The sequence below is a fragment of the Myotis nattereri genome (genome assembly GCF_964212035.1).
Source record: "Myotis nattereri genome assembly, chromosome: 8".
In the NCBI taxonomy this organism is placed as follows: Eukaryota; Metazoa; Chordata; class Mammalia; order Chiroptera; family Vespertilionidae; genus Myotis; species Myotis nattereri.
Genome location: NC_138083.1, coordinates 23,053,247 through 23,076,193, shown reverse-complemented (window position 1 = coordinate 23,076,193; position 22,947 = coordinate 23,053,247). Strand labels below are relative to the sequence as shown.

At 39.7% G+C, this 22,947-nt stretch overlaps 1 protein-coding gene across 1 annotated transcript in view; it reads left to right on the top strand.

Moving 5' to 3' along the window:
- The window catches only part of SPTLC3 (serine palmitoyltransferase long chain base subunit 3), a 79,316-nt gene that overhangs the window by 7,546 nt on the left and 48,823 nt on the right, over positions 1 to 22,947 (top strand). Inside the window, exons 3-4 of the mRNA XM_081097450.1 lie at positions 11,114 to 11,238; positions 13,189 to 13,282. Of these exons, the coding sequence (XP_080953576.1) occupies positions 11,114 to 11,238; positions 13,189 to 13,282 (219 nt within the window). The remainder of the gene's footprint in view (positions 1 to 11,113; positions 11,239 to 13,188; positions 13,283 to 22,947) is intronic.

Sequence of the window (22,947 nt, the reverse complement as noted above, 5' to 3'; positions counted from 1 at the left end):
AAAAATACATTTTACATATGAATATCTGCATTGATAAGGATGGTTATATTTTATTTTGTAGTATTTTCAAATTTTTTCCACAATGAACTCCTATTTTGGGGGTTAATTATTCTCTTAAAAGTCAAGAGGAGCCTAAAATGAGGCACAGTCTAACAACAACAGTTCTGGCATTTTCGAAGTGTTGCCACTAAATCAGACTGACCACATTTTTCCGTCTATTGGAGGGACCCTGCCCCAGGCTGTGTGGATTCTTTAGTGTGTACAATGAACTCAGAGTCTGAGGGATGTGCCAAGAAATAAATGATAAAGATTTATTCAAGAGTCTTAAGGTTCGCGAACCAGAAATGCAACTAGGCAACACTCGGTGTTCTGAAGGAGAGAGAAAAGCTAAGCGTTCTTATAATAAAAAAAAGAAAAAGTACATTCTTGAGAAGCATCAGTCCCACATTCTTAGCTCTAGATTGCTTTGAGATGATAATCCCGTAGATAACTAGTGGTCCAGTAGGGTATCAGGTGGTCTAAATAGGTGACCATTCTTACCTTAGTACTTCAGGGCAATCAGAGTTATCTGGAGGTTTGATGTAGATCCAGGCATTGACCCAGGACTGGAAAGGTCAAAAGTTTAAGTTCCCAGGCTCCTTAAAACAGGAATAGAATTGTATGCTCAAGCCTCAACCTACTTGATTGTAGTAATTTAGCAGTTTGGCTGTAGTGACTCCATTTGTGGTTCTCAAACTTTAACATCAGATCCCTTGAAGGGCACAGAAAAACAGTTTGTTGTACCACCTATAGCAGTGGTTCTCAACCTTCCTAATGCCGGGACCCTCTAATACAGTTCCTCGTGTTGTGGGACCCCAACCATAAAATTATTTTCGTTGCTACTTCATAACTGTAATTTTGCTAGTGTTATGAATCGTAATGTAAATATCTGATATGCAGGATGTATTTTCATTGTTACAAATTGAACATAATTAAAGCATAGTGATTAATCACAAAAACAATATGTAATTATATATGTTTTCTGACGGTCTTAGGCGACCCCTGTGAAAGGGTCGTTCGACCCCCAAAGGGGTCGCGACCCACAGGTAGAGAACCACTGACCTAGAGTTTCTGATTCAGTTGGTCTGGAATAGGACCCACGATTTTGTATTCCAAAGGAGCTGCCAGGTGATGTTGCTGCTTTGGGGAACACACTTTGGGAACCACTGAAAACTATCCAACATGGCTAACTTTCTTAACCAAATCAGTCTAAAAATTTTCAAAATTTCTTTTACTTTGTGTGAAGCGTATACCATATATGATTAGGAGATTGAGTCTATCAATAAAAACTGATAAGTAGGTAATAGACACCCCAGAAAATCAGTGAACACAGTTGGCTTTGATATCTGAACACAGGCCACCTGGCACACATTGCTGGTCCAGATTTCTAAAACCAGGAATGGTTAAAGTCAGGCAAACCATAGAGAAGCTTTGTTTTCTTTCTTTCTTTCTTTCTTTCTTTCTTTCTTTCTTTCTTTCTTTCTTTCTTTCTTTCTTTCTTTCTTTCTTCCTTCCTTCCTTCCTTCCTTCCTTCCTTCCTTCCTTCCTTCCTTCCTTTCTTTCTTTCTTTCTTTCTTTCTTTCTTTCTTTCTTTCTTTCTTTCTTTTTTTCTTTCCCCTGCTCCACTTTTATTCTCCAAGGGTGTGCAGAAGATGTGTAGTAGTAGTATATTATTTGAATACATATATTCTCTAAGCTCTTTGTGCTGTCATAATTTGACCAGCAACTATTAGTAAGAAGTTCACTTCTAGGAAAACAAACGCATGGAATGCCACAAGACTAACTCGGTGCCAATGAAAGCTCATCTCTACTTGTAGTTTTCTCTTCCTTAGAGAAGGAAAGCCTTGTGTTTGATTCATCTTATTATAGAAACCTGAAGAGTATACATACCTTAAAACTGTTTGAGAACACTCCTTCAAATTATAATTGCAATTTCAAGAAGTAACCTTCAAATAGTTTCACTGTAAAAACATCATAAAGGACATATTGACTTAGGAATCAATGTAACTGAATATAATAGGAAATCATTTTTCTTTCTTGAGTTCCAGCTGTGATTTTCATGTTAGGTGTAATGTGCAAATTCGCTGAAATGTCTCCTTTTTTTCAAAGTTTGAGAACATTTTCCTTAATCATTAAATGGTTTGTCTGCCTCTTTATCTTCCAGACAAATTCTCTGCTATCATTTAATTCAAACTATCAAGGCTGCTGTGTGTTTTTTCTCAAATATTTGTAGCTAGATTCAAGAAATGTGCAGTCTTGCTAACTTGAGCTACCGAATAAGAGGCCAGCATGAATTTGCAAAATGTTGACATTAAAGCTATTTCAAATAAATATCATCTTATGTCCTTCAAATTCTTATGGAAGGAGCATTTTCTAAGAACCTGTTACCAAGTAAAGATCTTGTGTTCTTTTAAAAAAAAAAAACAACAAATTTAATTAACATGGTTTTATGCAAATCAATGCTATAAATGTGCTCTATAACAGTAGGTTCAATTAAATAGACTATAAACATCCTCAATTAGTTTTACCTTCTAATTCACACGGCAAAATTGTTCTTCATAAATAGCGCCATTCCTCTCAGACCAAATTATTGTAAAACCTGATTAACAAGATGTTATTGCTTTTCTCTCAAGCCTTTTTATTTTCATTTAAGAGTAATTGTAAGAGGAACGGGACTCAGAAGAATTGTTTATGAGTAGGAAAATGAAAGTGTATCTTGGTTTCTGAAAGCCTTTTGGAAATTCCCTAATACCTGTTATAGTTCTAACAAGGTAATAGCCCTACTCTTGACAGTGACAGAAATTACAGCCCAGCCAAATTTCAACTAGCAGGGCTGTTTTTGCAAATGTGGAATTTGGCCCTGTAGGTTCAACAAAGCCAAGCAAGCATAACAACTCAACAAGCTATGCCAAAAATTTTCACAAGTATACTTACCAGCAAGGTAATACATGGGATAATTTAGAACTCATATAATTTTAGAATTTGTAGTTTATCTAATTTTAGAAATTGTAGATTATCTTCCCTCCACCCTCACAAATACCATGTACATCAAGTCTAGAGATTTTTAATGACTTGCCGATCAGTGTTCATGCAGTCACTAGGTTGAGAAGTCAAGACTAGACACTAGTTATCCTGAGTCTCACAGAAGAGCATTATCCCATACTGTTCATAGCTATCACCAGAGAACAACTACATCAAGGCTCACCAAACTGCCCCCTGTTTTCATACTGACTGCAAGTTACAAATAATTTTTAGTGTTAAGCAGCTTAAGAATAAAAATAATAATAATATTTTGCAACATGTGAAAGTTTATGGAATTCAAATTTTAGTATCCATAAATAGAGTTTTATTGGAACACAGCGACACCCATTATTTTGTGAATTGTCTATGGCTGCTTTGATTTTATTGATTTTCTAATACGTTTTTATTGATTTTTTTTAGAGAGAGAGGAAGAGAGAGGGAGGGAGAGAGAAACATCTATTCAAAATGATGGGCTGCCTCATGCAGGCCTCCCACCAGGGGATCCAGCCCCCAACCAGGGTATGTGCCCTGACTTGGAGTTGAACAGGCAACCTTTTAGTGTATGGGACAACACCCACCCAACAGAGCCACACCAGCCAAGACTGGCTGCTTTGACTTTAGAACGGCAGAGTTGAGTCATTGCAACAGAAAAACATGGCCCACAAAGTCCAAAATATGTTGTGTCTGGCCCTCTATAAAATGTCTGCTGATATAGACAAGGGCTTGCTATCATAGCAACTTGGGAAGAAGAATCTTGTATATTTAATACCATTTTCCAGATTCCCAATTCTATTGCATATCAGCACACATCACACTTTAGTCTCCTTTACTTTATTTAGACTGAAAATCCTGTCCCATCCAAATATACTAAGGATATAGATTAACTCTCACTGACATAGACACCTGGGTATACCCTTGAAAGCCACTGATAACAACTTGAGGAAAACCAAGGACATTATCAATGTCTACCGCTAGCTTCACACATTCCGGCGATTAACTGTGGAAATGGGGGCATTTGGGATGGCAAAAATACTCTACTTGACAGAAATATGATACCCATTTATTCCATGCCCTCTTGAAAAAGCCATTTTTTTTTATCATTTTGGCATTTGTGTTTCCTTTAATACACAGGATATAACCTAGATACAACTTTTCACCTGGTGTTGACTAGCAGAATTAAAAAGACTTGATTTGCAGAATCAATTAATTTATCCAGGCTTCTGTTTTTTTTTTCAACTTATTTCACATGTCTTTCCTATTCCATCAGGGCAAAAACCCTTTTATATTTTCTTGAACTCTATTCTAGCTGGGCAACCTATGTATTGTGGGTATATTTAATAAGCCAAGAAGGAATAAGATAAGCTCTACAAGTAAAAAGTGAGGACTGAAAGACTACACAGGAGCCTATAAATTAATTTTCATCCATGCTACCTGGTAGAACTTGCCCATTTCATCATGCACCATGTCCAGACTTAATTCTCTGCCGTATCATGGAAGTAAAATAGAGAATGGAATCACAACTGAGTGTTGACAAGGCCCCTATTATTTATTCGAACTTCCTTTTATAAAGGAGTAAACCAAAGTCCAAAAAATATCAATAACTTTCCCAAGGTCGCGTAGCTAATGAATGAAAAAGCCAGGTGGTTCACAAACTCAGGTGTGAAAGAAGTGTTCAAGTTGTTGTTTTAAACAAGTTAAAGTTAACTGTAAGCCTGAATCTAGCTGTTCTATTTTTGGGCCTTATTGGGGCTCCCATTCATCAAGAGAGAACAAATGTTCTAGAATGTTATGCAGCTCCCAGACATCAAGATGTCACCCTGGTCTTTGTTCCCCTGTTGAGAGGCCCACTGTTTCAGTGAACACAATCCGTGTGATCCAGCAGTCCAGGTACTTTTTTCCCATGGTGAGGGCTGAGGAGTGGCTGGTGTGGATAGAAAGTCCAATGTCCAGCAGTCAAGCTACTCTAATGCACCTTGCAGCTGTCCCGGGGCAGCTACCAACAAGAAATGCACATGTACCCACTGACCCCAGTCTTGATCAAATCCCCCTGACCTTCTCTGTTTCTCAGATACCCTAATCTCTCTCCTTTGGTCTACTAAAAACTTATTCTAGTATTATGATTATTTATGATAGGAAGGATCATAATGATTATATATCCATGCCTCACTTAAGGTTTTTGTATCAGATTCTAATGATCTACTAATGTTTTAACCTGCCAAGAGGTGGCAATAGTTTGTTTAAAATGAAGGCCTGGATAGGTGGGCAGATAAAAACTGTCTCTTCTATTTCAACAGGATAGAAGGATTCTTAACCCAGCAGAAGCTGCCTATGTGCAGTATGAAAGTATGTTCTAGATCTACTGTAGACATCACATGTGGCTTTTCTTCACACTTGTTCTGCATGTCTACAGGAAAACAAACCTACTAAATAGGTATCATAGCTCTATAACCTCCATTAGACTGGGCACAGTGGAGTAAGGAGGAAAGCAAAGTATTCTAAGAGTTTTTGAGTGATGAGCTGGAAGGTAGAATTCTTTAGGTAGAAGGACTGATGCTGGTTTTAATGCAGGAATCGCCAGTTCAAGCAAAGTGGCTCAGAGGCGTGATCATTACCGCGCAACAGGAGCAGCCAGATGAGCCAGCTGGCAGGTTTCCATGATAAATAATACCCTGCTCCTGGGTCAAGTCTAAGGAACAACCTACAAACAGGATACTCTAGACAAAAAGTGACCACAACCTCAGTGTGAAAAATAGTCCTCCCATGCACCACTCGGGAAGAATCGGTGATTGTGAAACAAGATTGTTAATAACACCCACACTCTTTACTATTGATCAGTGTCAATATGAAGGCCAGCAATCTATATGTTCTACTGAAATTTTTTAGTCAGTAAATGTCAATAAAAATCCAGGAGCAGTGTATCATCCATAAATACAATATAGGTACTTTTCCCCTGAATCTGATTTTTTATTGATTTGACTGATAGTCGCAAACCCAGTACTTGGCAGATGAAATAATGCTAAGAGAGCTGGCAAGAAGATACACCCAGTTTGTATTTATTCTTTTATTCATTATCCCATTGGATAAATGAACCTTCAGGATGAGAATAAGTGTCCATATATGCACAACATAGCAATTGTCTCTGCCAATTATGACTTTTAAAAATATATATTTTATTGATTTTTTTACAGAGAGGAAGGGAGAGGGATAGAGAGTTAGAAACATCGATGAGAAAGAAACATTGATCAGCTGCCTCCTGCACACCCCCAACTGGGGATGTGCCCACAACCAAGGTACATGCCCTTGACTGGAATCGAACCTGTGACCCTTCAGTCCACAGGCCAATGCTCTATCCACTGAGCCAAACCAGTTAGGGCAATTATGACTGTTATTGACTTTCAGGGACTAAAGAGAGAAAAGGAAATAAAAGTTATTGTGAATTTACCTGTACCCACATTTAGGACAATAGATGTGTTATCAGTGGGGAAAGGTCCTCATCCCTACCTGTTGCTAGTGGGAGTGGGCTTCTTCCAATATCCAGAGAAAATGAATTTTTGGAGACTCGCATGGGAGGATGAAATATTGTAGAAAGCTTTATTTCTGTGAAGTTAAACCCCTGAGGTCCCCTGGTCCCATTTCCCTTTGTCCCACCATATAAGAAGTGTAGCTGTACCTTCAAGAGAGCTAGAATCAAAGCCGGTGTCCAGAGATTCTGTTCCACATTGGAGCAGTGTCCAGTCCAGCATCAGGCTAGCTTAGTTTGTGTTCCCAGTTGCAGTTCATCAGTCCATTGCTGTGGGATCTACATGTCACATGGCTATGTGGCTATGGAGAGAACATGGACAGGAGCAAAGCCAACGGAGCCAGAGAGCAAGAGCCAAGACAGCAAGCTCCTTTGTTTAGTGGATTATGTATTTCCAAATTGTCATGGGCTTGCAGTGGCCCTGTCTATTCTGGCCAATGGTTTCTGCTCCAAGGTTTGACTGACAGGCACCCTCCCTGTGTCACCCCAACTTTACTGTGCATGTATCCATCTCCTCTTTGTTGGACCCCTTCCCCCAGTGATCTGCAGGGAAGGGGCAGGTGATTACCTGCAGAGTGCAAAATTGCAGCTTCCTGGTGAAGCTGCCCAAATAGCTATGCTTATAAGGTCTGGCTTCCTCCTTTGCTCCTTTCCTAATTATCTCCTTTCCTAGCTAATAATAATGCTATCAGCTGTATTTTCTTGGGATTAAAAAATGATCATCTTTATATACAGATGAAATGTTGAATGTAATTTCTAAAAGTACTCAGGTACTCAACTACCTACTATAATTTGTCATAACTCAGACACCTCAATTCAGTAAAGGTGTATGGACTGAATATTTGTGGAAAGCAAACTATTTAAGTTTTTAGTGACTCCTTTGTTTTCCCAAGGTATTCCTACACTTCTATTTATTGAATATGAAGAACAGGAGGAGGAAATCAGCAGTCAATTAATGCAAATATGTCACACTCTTTAATATTTATTAACAAACTACCCCACCCCAGACCAACCCAGGCTAACTTTAAAAGGCATGACTTCTTGAATAAGAAAATGGCCAACCATTCTGGGAATCTTTCAAATCTGTTTATGAAATTTGAGCTATGAACACTAAACAAAGAAATTATATGATAATTGGGTTTGAGATTGGGGACTCTTGTTTCAACACATGAAGGTAAGCCTGTAGATGCACAACCATTCATAACTCATAACTCAGGTGTGAGGCATCTGGTTATAGAAATTCATGTATTTAAATATTACTTTACTAACCATGTCACCACTGGCTTGCATCTGGAGGCCTTATATAGACACTGCATTTCCTCTCATCTCCATCTTGGCAATTTCTCAAGATGTCCTTAGATACACCCATTTCTCATTAGTTGGCTGTTTGGTTGGCTGTTCTGTTGCTTACAACACATCCTTCATTATTCTAAGAAGTTCTAGTGTGGCAACTGTAATAGATAAACCCTTGAGATGTCATATTTAGGAAGGTGGAGGTCACAAAGATTCATGATGAACTCCTACTCACACAGTTCTGGGTGTCTAGACCAGGACACTGCTGTCCCCTTACCCTCTAGGTAGGAAGGTCTCTTGAGAAAAGTTACAGAGTTAGCAAGGCTTGGTTAGCCACCTCATTGCTGGAGGCCTTTTTCAGATATGGGTATTTTCAAGCTGGTCCTCACTGCCCAGCCACCTTACTACCCTAGCATCACATGGTTCTTGACCTTCTTCCCTGCACCATCACCTCCTCTAGGCTCAGTTCTATCTTCATTCTCCATCAAAAGACAGCATGCAATTCTACCAGTACTATGTGTCGGTACTGCACTAGGCACCGTGGCTGCCAAGAGGAACATTTCAAACATGGTATATGTATCCTGAGGGCTCTTTCTGTAATAAAAAAGAAGATGGTCCGATGGACATCCTCAGTTCAACTTAAAGGCTATGAGCATTATGCAATCTTAGAAGAGAACATGACCAGTTCACCTGGGGAAGCTGAGAATGGAATCCCAGAAAGGAGGTCATGTTGGGTGGATCTCAAAGAGTGAGTGAGAGCTGCAAGAAAATAGATGTGGAGGAAAGAGCACTCCCCATGTCAGGAAAACCTACAAAGGTGCCTCTCTCCGCCTCTCTGGAAATTGCAAGTCCACTCAGCTGTTTTGTGAAAATGCTGGAGCCAGAACTCAAGTCTTCCTGTGTCCAGGCCAATGGTCTTTCCACTCCTTATTCTGGGGGCCATTCCTGTTGGGATGCAGTCTCTGCTAGGTAAAAATCTGACAAATGATTACGTGACTGCATTTTTATCTTTAAATTTTTGTTTCTCTTTTTATTTAATATATCTTAGATAATGAAAAGGTTTTAAATTACAATTTAAAGTTTTAACATTTTCCCTCAAATCTTAAGCAAAATTGACTTTGCCGAAATACATGTTTTACTATGGTTTCTGACAATTGAAAAACAGATGAATTCTAGTTTGAAAAGAAAGACCACCAGTTATCTGTTAGATGATAGTGTGATTTCTCATAAAAGATAAAGATTGGACATCAAATGTTAGCTTCTGTATTAAATGAAAAGTAAAACTTTGAACCATTCAGTGCTTTCTACAGTTTAATGCGTCACCATTTTAGCACAATAAGCAAGATAATTTACCAATTTAAAGTCTGATATCACATTATGTTTACTAAAGTATGTTAATCATTAGGTTAAAAGAAGCATGTTTATAATAGTTCTGAATAAGCTAACAATATAGCTCTAACTTAAATTTGAGTTAAATCTGGCTTCTACATCCCAAGGATGCAAATTACAGCATCTCTCCACTTGTCCATTTTTCCATTCTGTTAAATGTATCATCTAGAGCAGTACTGCCCAATAAAAATATAATGCAAGACACCTATAATTTAAATTTTATAGTAAAAAAATTAAAACATTAAAAAGGTTTTAAAAACCAGGTAAACTCAACTTTATATTTTCCACCCAATATATCCAACATATTATGACTTAAACATGTAGTCAATATAAAATGATTAATAAGCCATTTTACATTGTTTTTATTGTTGAACTAAGCCCTAAAAATTGTGTATATTTTATCCTTATAGCACATCTCAATTCAGACCATACATTTTCATCGAGTAAAGTGAAATAAGTAGAATGTAACCCTATCAAAATATGAAATTGTGTTGAGTGGTAAATATTTTATAGTGCTTAGGTCTAAAAATTTAAATTAAGTTAAATAAAATTTTACTCTATTGCACTAACCATTTGTAGCTAGAGGCTACCATATGAGACGGTGCAGATCTAGAAGCCAGAGTGGTGACAAAAAGGAAAACATGGGAGCATCGGGTTTGCTCTCAGTAAGGCACGAGGGGATTATGCATAGAAACGGGTCAGAGAGTACACATATAAAAGATACTAAAATGGTAAAAATGTGAACTTTGGAGTTAGACTAGATTACCTCTGTTGCTTTTTTTCTGTAACCTCTTTACACTTTAGCTTTCTTTTTTTTTTTTTAATATATTTTATTGATTTTTTACAGAGAGGAAGGGAGAGGGATAGAGAGTTAGAAACATCGATGAGAGAGAAACATCGATTAGCTGCCTCCTGCACATCTCCTACTGGGGATATGCCCGCAACCCAGGTACATGCCCTTGACCGGAATCGAACCTGGGACCTTTCAGTCCGCAGGCCGACGCTCCATCCGCTGAGCCAAACCGGTTTCAGCTACACTTTAGCTTTCTTATCTGTAAAGTAATAATACCTAGATTACTGGGCTATTTAGATGAAATGAGATAACCTAAATAGTGGGCTTCAAAATCTAGCACATTCCAAAGGTTCAATAAATTATAACTAGATTTATTAGTATTTTTGAAAGTCATGGAATCTGTTTACATGTGAGTGTAGGGAACTTCTGAGGGGTTAACATTTAATCAATTATTTGTGAGATGTAGGGTGTGGAGAGAAAGAAATTGGAATTTTTTGTAGTTTTTATTGCATCATAAGGTATTTATATAGAAAGTACACCAATCACAAGTATTCAGCTCAATGAATTTTTACAAAGCAAACATACCATGTAACTAGCACCCAGATCTAGAAATAAAACATTTAAAGAATCTCAAAGTTCTCATGCTCCCAGTAAAAGAAACCACCACCCTGACTTTCAACATTATAGGTTAGTTTTATCTGTTTGTAAATGTTATATAAATGTACTCATACAACCTGTATTAGTATATAAGTATCTGATTTATTTCACTCAATCACTAATTTGTGAGATTTTTTTTAAGTTGTTGTGTGGGACAGTAATTTGTTCTTTCTCATTGCTGTGTTGAATTCCACTATATAGATACTCCCACAATGCATCTATCCATTCTGTAGTAAATGGACATTTGGGTTGTTTCTGTATGGGGACTATATAGTAAATATATTGCTATGTATCACCAAAACATATAAATTTTGGTGATGGTTATGTACTGGAATTTGAGTTTTAATTCTTGGACTTTTTGTGAAAGAGAAGACTTACTCATCCTATTATTTCATGTGCAGGAACCTTGAATAAGCATAAAGAGTTGGAGGACCTTGTGGCTCAGTTCCTGAATGTAGAAGCAGCCATGGTCTTTGGGATGGGATTTGCAACTAACTCAATGAATATTCCTGCACTAGTTGGAAAGGTGAGAATTTGTTAACATAATTGTCTTCTGCTGTATTTTTCCTAAGAATTATAACTGAGAAGACCCTTTGTTAGAGGTATAGCTCAGAAGTTCCTTTTCTGAGGAAAAGCCTAATGGATATCCAGCTTTTTAAATAAATGTACCAGCTTAGTCCATCAAACCTCTTCATCATTATATTCTGGTTATAGAATTGCAGCCCCAACTGTGAGTCAAGTTTCATCTTTCATGCAAAATCAATTGGTTTCTTAGCAAAATCAATTAAATTTGTTGGCTCACAACTCATCATCTATAATGTAGCAAACACTTATTAGCCAACATTTTGCTTGTACCATTCATTCATTTACTCATTCACTCAATAAATACCTGACTGAGAATCTACTATGTCCTGTTGTGAGGCAAGATACAGGACATACAAAGATGAACAAGACGTGTGCCTAGTAACTTTATGTATTTTACATTCTAATGGAGAAAAAAAACACACCAAATAAGGTAGGATGACTAACACAGAGAAGGCATGTATATTCATGGGGAAGGACAAAAAGTTGCCCTCAAACTCTTCTTGAGAAAGCTCATTTAAAGTGGGTGACATGAGAATTTTTTTACTTATCTGTTAAGATAGATAAGTTATTTCCTTAAGACAAGGAAGAGGAAACAGCATGGGTAACGGTCTAGGCTGGGAAGAACTAGAGTATAGATAGAGTAGTGGATGAAGAAGGGACCAGAGATGATGGCAGATGCCAAATTGCAAAGTCTTGCAGTGTAAATCATGTGCAAATTTTGACATTCTTCCTGAGAAAAATGGGGAGTGGGTTGGTTCATTTTAAGTAAAATCAAGTGCCATAACCAGATTTATGTTTTTTAAGAAATCTGACTCATGACAACTAAATGTAATGTATAGTCTTTGATTGGATTATGTTTTCAGAAAATAGAAGGAAAAACAATATCTATAAATGGCATAAGATAATATTAGGACAGTTGGGGAAACATTATTTTGAGCTGTATATTACATGATAATATATAGATGTTTAATTTCTTGGGTGTAATGATTACATAGTGATTTTGTAGGAGAATGTTCTTGTTCTTAATAAAAACATGCTGAAGAACTTCAGGGTGAGGTATCATGAGGTTTACAAGTAACTCTCAAATGTTCACCAAAAATAATAAATGCACACCCATGTCTGAAGTGTAGATTATAGGAATGTAGCTGGCTCTTGCCTCAAAAACTCAAAACATGTTACACATGAAGTTTCCAAAATATAAGGAAGAACTCACAGATCCTGGGTGGCCATGGAAGACAAATGGCCACTGTAGTTTGCCTCTGCATTTTGGGTATGGTTGAGCAGTTTCAAAATTTAAAGTGTTTTCATTCAAAAGGAAAAATAATTTTGTAAGTTGTAATGTATACGCAGTAAATTAGATTGGGATTTTCCACGTGCCTCAGACTGCATTGCCAGTCATACTTGCCAAATGCAGTGTTTTTAACTGTCAAGCAATGGTGCTCTTATTGCATGAATGTCAGTACAGTGAAGAATGAGAAAGAAAAGACCCTGCCTTTCAGTAGGAACACACCAAAACTGTCTCAAATAATCCAGCATGGGATTGAAGGACCCCAGCAAGTCCCCAACCCACCCAAAAGTACATCAGTTTTAATGTCAAACATCAATTCTTTTTACAATAGCTGTTGCTGAACCAAGATCTTAAATGACCTTTTCTGCTGAAAATTAAATGTATGTGACTAAAGATGTAATCCCTTAAAACAACCCCCAACTCCATCAGCTAATTGGTGAATAGTATTTTATCCATATAGACACCAGATTACCATTTGGGTTTTTAAAACTGAAGTGTGTGCAAGATTCTGTTTCAAGTCTCAAAGTATCTTACTGCCCCCCATGTTGTTTTTCCTTAACTTTATTTATTGACCTGAGTCATATGTGCTTTTTTTCTAAACAGGGGTGCCTCATTTTAAGTGATGAGTTAAACCATGCATCTCTTGTGCTTGGGGCCCGACTCTCAGGTGCAACCATAAGGATCTTCAAACACAACAGTGAGTATCAGTATATTTATCCAACATGCATCACTTGTTTCTAGAAGGACGTAATAATTGATGGGGCTTTGTCCTTGCTCTTCAAACCAGGAGCTTAGCCTAACGAAACACAATTGTGTTTATATTCACTACTGGCTTGTTAACCTCTGCTGACCCAGAACAAATGGTTGAAGTGCACTAAACACTCGGATTGTTAAGTGCAACCCAAACACATTAGTGTCACTGTTATTAGTGGCCTTGCAATATGGCCTCTGAAGACATGACGGATCTGTTAGAACTACCATTTAATTATCAGGAGTATTATAACTCTTCCTTTTCTATTACTCCGCCTTGGGAAATTTGAAGACTTGTTTAAGTTGTATGTTATAATCAGGTAAAAAGTCATCTTCCTTAGCAATATGCTTCTTTTCACTATCCTGGCTCACTGCAGATTCAGACACCCTCCCCTGCCACACTCACACACACACAGTTTATTCAACTTGATTGAAATGCTCTTTCAGGCTCTGAGTTGTGTGGTTGGATGAGGAGGAGGCAGAGGCTATTTATTCTTACAGACTGATGGGGCAGCCAGGGAAATATTAGGAAATACTTAAAAGGAGGTAGTGGGGGACACCTGTGTTCTATTGTCCAGCTGTGCCCCTGGCTTGTTTCATCACCTTAAGTAAATCCTTTAATCATTCATGTACTCAGTTTCCTCATCTGAAAAATAAGGGTGTTGAACTATCTGGTGAGCAAGGTTCAGTTTCTGATTCTAATTCATTATTATGATCAGAATTTTCCTTTCTTTCATTGTGTGCACACACACACACACACACACACACACCTGTTTCCTCTCTCTTCCTTTTCACCACCTTCCTCTCCTGCTTTCCCCTCCTCCCTACTGTTTCCTTTTCTTCTTCCTTGACACTACCCTCCATGCTCCAAGGAACTAACAAAGACTAAAGTGAGGAGCAAAAAAGGTGATAGAGAACTGAGGGAGAATTGTTCCAGTTGTTATGTTCACCTCACAGAAATACCAAACTAAAGAACAATTGCCACATGGAAAGAAAAGCAAAAGAATGGGAGAGTTCTAAAGTGAATCTCTTTTATAACCTGCAGTTTTTCTAATGAAAAAATCTCCTGCTTTCACTGAATAGGACGAGGTCCGGCTATGCCTTTTCTGGACCACCTTCAGCAGCTGTGTGATTAGGAGTACTCTGGGATCGACTTCAGAACCAGACTTGAGGTCCCTCCAACCTAGTTCAATTATGACAGCCAAATCCATGTTCATTCAAAATATCTTTTCTCTATTTCTTTATTTTGCATCAAATAATCAGTCTTGGCTAGTCTCTGATAAGCCAAGTTACATTCCCACAGTTCTGTTTCATTTACCATTGATTGTCACATCCAGACTCAAATTATTTTGACAGTGTAGAAAATTCATGTTTTGAGTAGACATATTTAAGGAGTTCAAGAAATAAATTTATTAAGAGACCACAGAGTCCTAGCCATTTTTGCTCAGTGGATAGAGTGTTGAAGGGTTGCAGGTCAAGAGTACGTACCTCAGTTGCAGACTCGATTCCTGGCCCTGTTAGAGCGCATGCCGGAGGCAACCAATTGATGTGTCTTTCACATCGATGTTTCTCTCTCTCTTTGTGTCTCCCCCCCTCCCTTCTGCTCTCTCTAAAAATCAATGGAAAAATGTCCTCGGGTGAGGATTAACAAAGAGAGAGAGAGACAGAGAGACCACAGAAAATGTATTTGGAGCACAATTATACCCTTTTGATTCTTTGGCATGATGGGTGATTGGTGATCAGAGGTTTTATCTGGTTGGGAAAAGATAAACAGCTGGCAGTTATTTGACTGTAGTTCCATCCATATATGGTTAAATGCAATAATCTTGTACTAGTATAATCCCCTTCTGCATTGTCTCAGGATCGGTTTGTGTGCTTAAAAGAATACAGAAGAAATGATATGTCACTCTTAAGATGATGTTGTAAAGGCATTATAGGCTTCTGCATCTCCTTTCTTGGGTCACTTATGAGGACATTCAGGCAGCCAAGAACCATGGAAGGAGGACATATTGACTGATCTCCTGCCAACATCTTCACTGCAGTCTCACATATTTTATGGACCAGAATACCCAGCTAAGGTTCCCAAATTCCTTATCTGCAAAATCTACCAGATAATAAGTGTTTGTGGTTTTAAGCCTCTAAATTCTGGGATGATTTGTTACATAACAATAGATAACTTATATATCTTCTCTGGCCACCATTGCTGGGGCAGAAGCTAAACATCCAAGCATGACTTTCTACTTCCTCCTTCTTTGAATCTAGAATGAATAGCTCATTCTAAAATGAATGGCTCAGCAGAGCCTGAGTTCTTCAACCCAACTTTATTCACATTGTCACTGGCAAAGAAGCCAAAATAGGACAAGTTGGAAGACAAGCAATTCTTGTTCTACATGGGGACAAGAAACTCGAGAGCCTGCAACACATAGATCAGGGAGGAAAATAAGATTTGTCTGCTGCTTCTTGAGACACAGTTTCCCATACCCAAATGTCAGGTTTTGACCAGCTATGTTAGCAAACCCTCCTTTTGGCGGGGGGGGGGGGGAGCGGGGGGGGCGGGGAGGTGGTGGTGTTGGGAAGAGTTGGCTTGAAATGCTTCTTTTTCCTATTGGTTAATCCTAAAATATGGGGTAATCATCACCCACACTCCAGTTCCACAAAGAGCCATAAAAAATTTTGCCTTTATTCTTGGATATATGAAGTGGATGCCAACAATGTGAACATGTCAGTGAAGATTATTTCCATATTTTTGTTCAAACACAAACATGAAATACAAATGATTTAGCCAAAACCATATAATGGGAACATTTTTAATCAGAGCCCTGCGAAACAACTTTATTTTAAATATTCAAATAAAATGATGCAGTTGAGCCACAGATGAGTCCATTCATCCCAGCTACTCAGAAATTGCTCTCGTGTTGGTTCATTTCTCCCAGGAGCTGACCCTGAGACAAGGGTTTGGGTGCCAGTCACTTATTCAGGAAGTGATCCCAGGAAGCACCAGCAGGTGAGCAGAGAATGGAGACAGAGAAGGAAAGGCAGCCAATCCCGGGCATGTTGTCAAGCAAGTTACCCCAATAGACAAGTGGAGCTCAGTCCTACTAGGAAACTATGGGAGGCTGTGTAGACATACTTCAGTGTTATTCTGTCTCAGGCGGGAAGGGAGCTGGGACATTTATCCACCAATTCACGTTTGTGGTTGGTTGAGAGCTGTCCCTACTCAGCCTGAGTTTGTTCCCACAGCCTGAAAAAAAAATTCTTGGCCTATCTTTGCAATAAGGAGCTGGGCTGAGGGCTATAGGCAGGGCATGTACAGCATATGCAAATGCTCTTACTAGCTACTCTAGCTACTGCCAGGCCATATGTGGGACCCAGAGGTCTGTGAGTCTTTGTGTAAAAATCAGTCTATGGTTTATCCTGTTAGTAGCCTGGATTTCAACTCAGATTGCTGACGTTGGCTTCTGAAGTCCTCTGGCTCAGTGCTAAGAATATCTCCCTGAGTTTTCTATTGTGGGCAGTTTCATTGAAATAGCCAATCCTTAGTTTGCATTTATGACTCATTGGGTGGCACAAAACAGGCTCTCCAGCCATTGCACATCCTAAGCTACGGCATCAGCTCCAACCAGGCACCAAGTTTGATCTCCACTAGGATTTTAGTGTATTTGAGAAAATGGGGCACTTGTTTGCCTTTGGTAAACACACCCTTGGGCTGAGTATATTAACACCCTGAGCATGCCAGGACCTCAAACCGTTGTGTAAGGTTTAACTCTCTAGAAAGATTTACATCTTCTGTTAGAGATTTGGATATATCAAGACCGAGTGATTTTTCCCCTGAATCGGCTCACTTTACTGGTAATTACATATAATCTGGATTCCAGAGCAAGGTTTCTCAGACTTTCCTGTACAGAGGAGTCACTCAGGGTCTTGTTAAAATGTAGACTCTGTAGATCTTGGGTGGGGCCTGAGTTTCTGAATTTCTGACAAGTTTCCAGGTGACGCCAATGCTGTTGGTGTAGGACCACACAGGAAACAGTGAGGCTGTAGGCCATCTCTGTCCTCAAGTGAGCCACAAAGGGCTTTTTTAGCTAGCCTTGGAGAAGAGAAGCAGTATTTTCAGTTAGGGGAGTTGCCATGAGGTCAATGGGCTGGGCAGGCCAAGAATTTGGAATGGTTTGCAGGGGGAAAGTGGGGAAGAAGAAGCAAGACTCTACCTAAAGGCATCTGATGGCCAAGAGGAGGAAGAACAAAGAATGCAGTGTTACTGGGAAAACTCTCAGTCCTACCTCATCTACACAAGGAAGGCTCATGAGGGCTATTTAAATAGAAAGTCAGACCTGTAGAAATCACTTTGACTACTTTATAAGCCAGGGGTGGGCAAACTTTTTGACTCGAGGACCACAATGGGTTCTTAAACTGGACCGGAGGGCCGGAACAAAAGTATGGATGGTGTGTTTGTGTGAACTAATATAAATTCAAAGTAAACTTCATTACATAAAAGGGTACGGTCTTTTCTTTTTTTAGTTTTATTCATTTCAAACGGGCCGGATCCGGCCCGCGGGCCGTAGTTTGCCCACGGCTGTATAAGCCATGACCTTGAGTCAGGGCAGTTGGGTCCAAAGGATATAGCCAAGCATTCATTCCAGTTGTCCTTGCTGGCACCTTGACCTGAGACTCAGGATCCCAGCACTAACCTCTGAGCTTTCATATTATTTCCTGAGTTACATCTCATCTTCCTGTATTGACCCCATTCACTTAGAGATCACATCTCAGTACTTTGTCTAATTCTACAGGCCCCTTCCTGAGCATCAAAGCCTTACTTGTATGCGGCATTGGGCCTGAGTGCATGGGACACACTGTGCACATGCTTTCTGCTCTGCCTATTCTTCATCCCATTTCCCCATCAGAGTTGCAGATATGAACCCCCCTCCCCAAGGTACACAGACCCTGCCCTAGTACCTATCTCACGCTCCAACCCAGTCCAGGTCCTTGCTCCCAGCTGCCTTTTTCACTCTTCCAAGAAAATCATTTGCCCTACCAAAAGCCATGCAACACCTGCCCACATATTTACAGAGCCATCATCAGGGAAACCAGAACTACATAGTATTTGCCCAGACTGCATGCAAAATTTAAAGCACCAAATGTTCAATGCATCAGAAATGTCCTCATTGATCTTGTGAAAAAAGAGACACTATAAATGTGACTTTGAGGAAAACATTTGCTTTGCTTGCCAAAGCTGGCAATTATTAGAATGTTTTCCACCAAAGGCTAAAGAAGGGGCAGTCTTAAAAGTAAAAATAATTTCTTTATCATTGTTCACAGTTCTTTAAGTACCTATTGCTTAATATTTCACATTGGGGTTCAATATTGAAGGATGAAACTAGATATCTCTGAAGAAACAAAAGGAATAGGAGAAAAGATGGGGACCAAGGAATTTTTAAAAACAACAGGTAGCATTTCGTCACCATCCAACCATAATTTTACTGAAGCAATAGCTGTTGAGTGCTTCAGACATGGCTGTATTTTTGGCGCTCAGCCCATGGAATAGAGAACCAGAGGGTTTATCTAACTGCAGCTGGGGGTAGGGTTTGTGAAGCTTTAAATGATGAAAGATGGGCCACCAACCGCACGGGGCAGAGTATGAAAAGTGGAGACTGACATTCATCCCAACCAGGACCTGGAGTCCTGGATCCATGGAGGAAAAAGGGGCATTGAGAGATGGGCAGTGCAGGAAGTGCTTATGTTTCAACAAAAGCTCAGTTGCATAAGAGAAGAGGAAGGAGGAAGCCTTGGCAGAAGAAACAGTGCCGTCCCTGTACAGCAAAGAAAGAACAAAGCCAAATATCCAGTTCTTATCTTCTGGAAGACACTCTTCCAGCTACACCCAGTCTTTCTGCTCAGAATACTGGCTGGCTTCCTTGTTTCCTTGTGCCCTCTTTTCACAGGATCTTATCTGCAGCTTTCCCGGATCCCAGAGGCTTGGAATTTGGGACAGGTCCAAGAACAAGCTCTCAGTGTAATTGCCACCCAAGCCTGGTTCTAGGTTCTGGCACAGACTTGGAGTACCCAGGGTATTTAGTAATTTAGTAGTCCAGTAGCCATGCCTGGCTATGCACCGGATACCAGACTGTTGTCTCATGCACTCATTTTTGATAGCTATATGTTCATCACCCATCCGGCTGGCTTGCTCCTCTCAGCCCTTCACAAACCAAGGGAAACAGTCTTTGTGAGCCAGACTTAGTGGCCAGTAATGTCTAAGGCATTGTTGATACTCAAGTTTGTGGTGATTACAAACCCACAGTGTGCGATTATAACTTTATAACCATGTTGCACAATAGCACCGTGTATGTGCACCTTGATGACATATCTCAGAGTTTTCTTTATACCCTGACAAGAAAGTGGTGGTTTCTTTGAGTTTGGGATTTGTTTTTTGTTTTGGGGAGTTGTAGTTGTTGGTTTTATAAATCTTCTGGCATTAGTTTGCTCATCTGGAAAAACAGGTACCTAAACATTCTTCCCTGCTTCTCAGAGTTGCCACGAGGATTAACATAATGCAAGCATAAGTGCTCTAATAAACATCAGTGTTTAAAAGTCCCTTACAGATGTTAGCATGTGGTTTGCTAAAACAGTAGAACCTCATAAGGCCTGCAGAACATAAGCCTCAATCTCCAGAACCCTCTGAGTCTCTGAGTCACAGGCTGGAGCATGATAGAGCAAGACCTTAAGAATTAGAGAAGCCACCCAGATGCTAACTTGGGTCCAGCAGCCCATGCTAAGTGAAGTCATCCCTTTCCCTGTCTTGTTTCTGTGATTCAAAGAGGCCAGTGTGTTTGTCCCCTGCAGGGGGAAAATGGCTGATTGCTTTTCCCTCTGCTCAAGGATCCCAGGGTGTGGACACCAGGGGTTCTGTGAAGTTCCACCAACAGCCTCTCCCCATGGCACTTTCCATTCACACCGAGCACAGGAGGCCCCTGCCAAGGGCTGGGACTCATCTGCCTTCCATCTGCAAAACGCATAAGTCACATCCCAGCCACACAAAGGCTTGTTTTCAGGTCCCTCCTGTTCTTAAAAAATAGGAGAGAAAGTTCTCTTCTCTTTAGTGGAATCCATTTTCAATTTAATCCTGAACTAAGTTATGTCTTTTTGATTGCATAAACAATACAAAAATCTATTTATGTCCAGATTTTGAAAATCTTAGATTATCCATTATTATTTTTTTAAATATGTTTTTATTGATTTCAGAGAAGGGAGAGGGAGAGAGAGGAACATCAATGATGAGAGAGAATCATTGATTGGCTGCCTCCTGCATGCCCCCTACTGGGGATCGAGCCACCACTCGGTCATGTGCCCTGACCAGGAATGGAACCTTGACCTGCTGGTTCATGGGTGGATGCTCAACCGTTGAGCCACACCACGTGGTCTGAATATTCATTTTTAAATGACTGCTAAATTTGTTCTCTTGGGTATGTTTGTATTACTTTGGCATTGGAACCACACTCATCATGCATTTCTGTACAAAACATAAATTTCAAGTCCCAGAAGAAAAAACACTAAGCAGGAGTACTCGTACTCATCATCTCTCTATTCCATCCAGAGACTAGCAGGCTTGTGGTAGATTAATGAAAAGGGGACTGGTTCCCCCAATCACCTGGGTTCCTTCAACATCCGTCTTAACAGCAAAGCAAAAGGGGAAACAAGATGTCAGTATAGGTGAAGGTTTATTATCCCTGAAATTCTCAAAATGAGAAAGCTGCTTTTGGTTTCTTTGGCTGCCATCTAGTGGTGAATGACATAGTGCCAATAAAACACTACATCTGTGAAGATGAACTCTTCAAAGCAAAAGCAAAAACACAGTTAACTAAATAAATATTATTGCAGACATGAGGCTTTTCTAATAATTCATAGTTAGTTCTAAAATGTCATTCACTTTCCTGTTTACTGGTTTATATTCTATTCCATGAAGAGACAGAGGATTCCATTACCATTCATGGATTTAGCATTAATACTGTGCACCAGGACCAGCGCTATTAGAATGAATAAAATAATCTCCCTGCCTTCCGTGGAGAGACATGAAATCAAATAATGGGAAACATGATGAGTGCTTTTGAAAAAGAATAAATGAGTCATCAGGGTCACCAAGAAAGAAGAAAATCTGTATTATGGGCCAGGAGAAATTGAGTTGAGGCTGAGTGGTGTGAGTGGGAGTTCTCCAGACAGACAAGAGGGAAGAGCATAAAGAGGAGTTAGAGGCTGTGTGTTGGGGAACGCTGAGAGATGGTGTCAGGGAGCTAGGCAGGGACTAGGTCAGGAAGGGCCTTTGAGGCTGCACTAGGTAACTCCAGTAGTCCCCCCTAGCCATGGTTTCACTTCCACAGCTTCAGTTACCCTCAGTCCACCATGATCTGAAATATGAAATGGAAAACTCCAAAAATGAACAATTCATAAGTTTTAAGTCGTATGCCATTCTGAATGTGGTTCGATCAAATGTACTTGATCAATTAAAAAATACCTTACATAACTCGAGTCCCCCCACACACACACACACACACACACAATTTTATTTCAGAGAAATACCTTGTGGCCTCATTGGGGGTGGCCCGGTTGCCATGTGGAAAAGTAAATGCACCAGCTGATGCATTCACCCAGCTGTGAGGGAAACCCAAAAGCAGAGATCCAACCACAGACTGGGGGCTAAGAGACAAAGCTGAGGGCTTTCCGTTGAGATCGATCAAGAATCTCAGCTAACCAGAGCCTGGACCAGTGATAAGCCTGTGATACCTGTCTCTTGAGAGCTTGTGTGCAGTGGCTAAAACCAATGTTGGCTGTGCTATTTTAAATTTATCATTGCCAGGTTTCTCTTTGTGAGCATTTTCAATGGAGTCTCTAATGCCTAGTGACCATTATATAACACTCAGATCAGCAGTTCCGTAGCATCCCTATCTTTTCCAAGTAAAATTGGATTCTAGGTCTAAAGTACTTCAGTCTCAGATCCTCAAAAAGGGAAAGCTTAGTGAGGGCAAAGAAATATAATGAGTGTAAAAATACATGCACATAAACCTGGCCTTTTTTTCTCTCTAGGCTTTGCAGGTTAAACACACACAGATACACACACACTCACACAGCTGGGTTGGTAGGCAAATCTTTCCCAAGGGTCTGTCAACCAAAGCCCAGTCATCTCCATCTGATTGCAGACAAATGAAAAACCACTGTTAATTATATTTGACATCCAAAGTTAACAAGAAAAATCTAGCAGACATTCCTCCTTCCTCCTTCTATGTCACTGTGGAGAGTGAGAAGAAGGGATAGTGGCTCTCACAGAAAACGTAGTGGTTACAAATGTGGGTCAGGTACAGACTTCCTTGGGTTCAAATCCTGGCTCTGCTCTCTATGACCATAGACCTCAGGCAATTTAGCAGACCTCTCCATGCCTCAGTTTTTTTTTACCACAAAATGCAGATACCTCCTCCTTAGGCTCATTGGGAGGAGGAAATGAGTTATTACCAAGAATGTGCTTCGAAGGAATGCAGGTAAGGCTCAATAATTGTAAGCTATTATTAATGCGTCCAGAAATCTCCACATATTTTGCAAAGAAAGGCTAGTTGTCCCACTGCCTTCAAG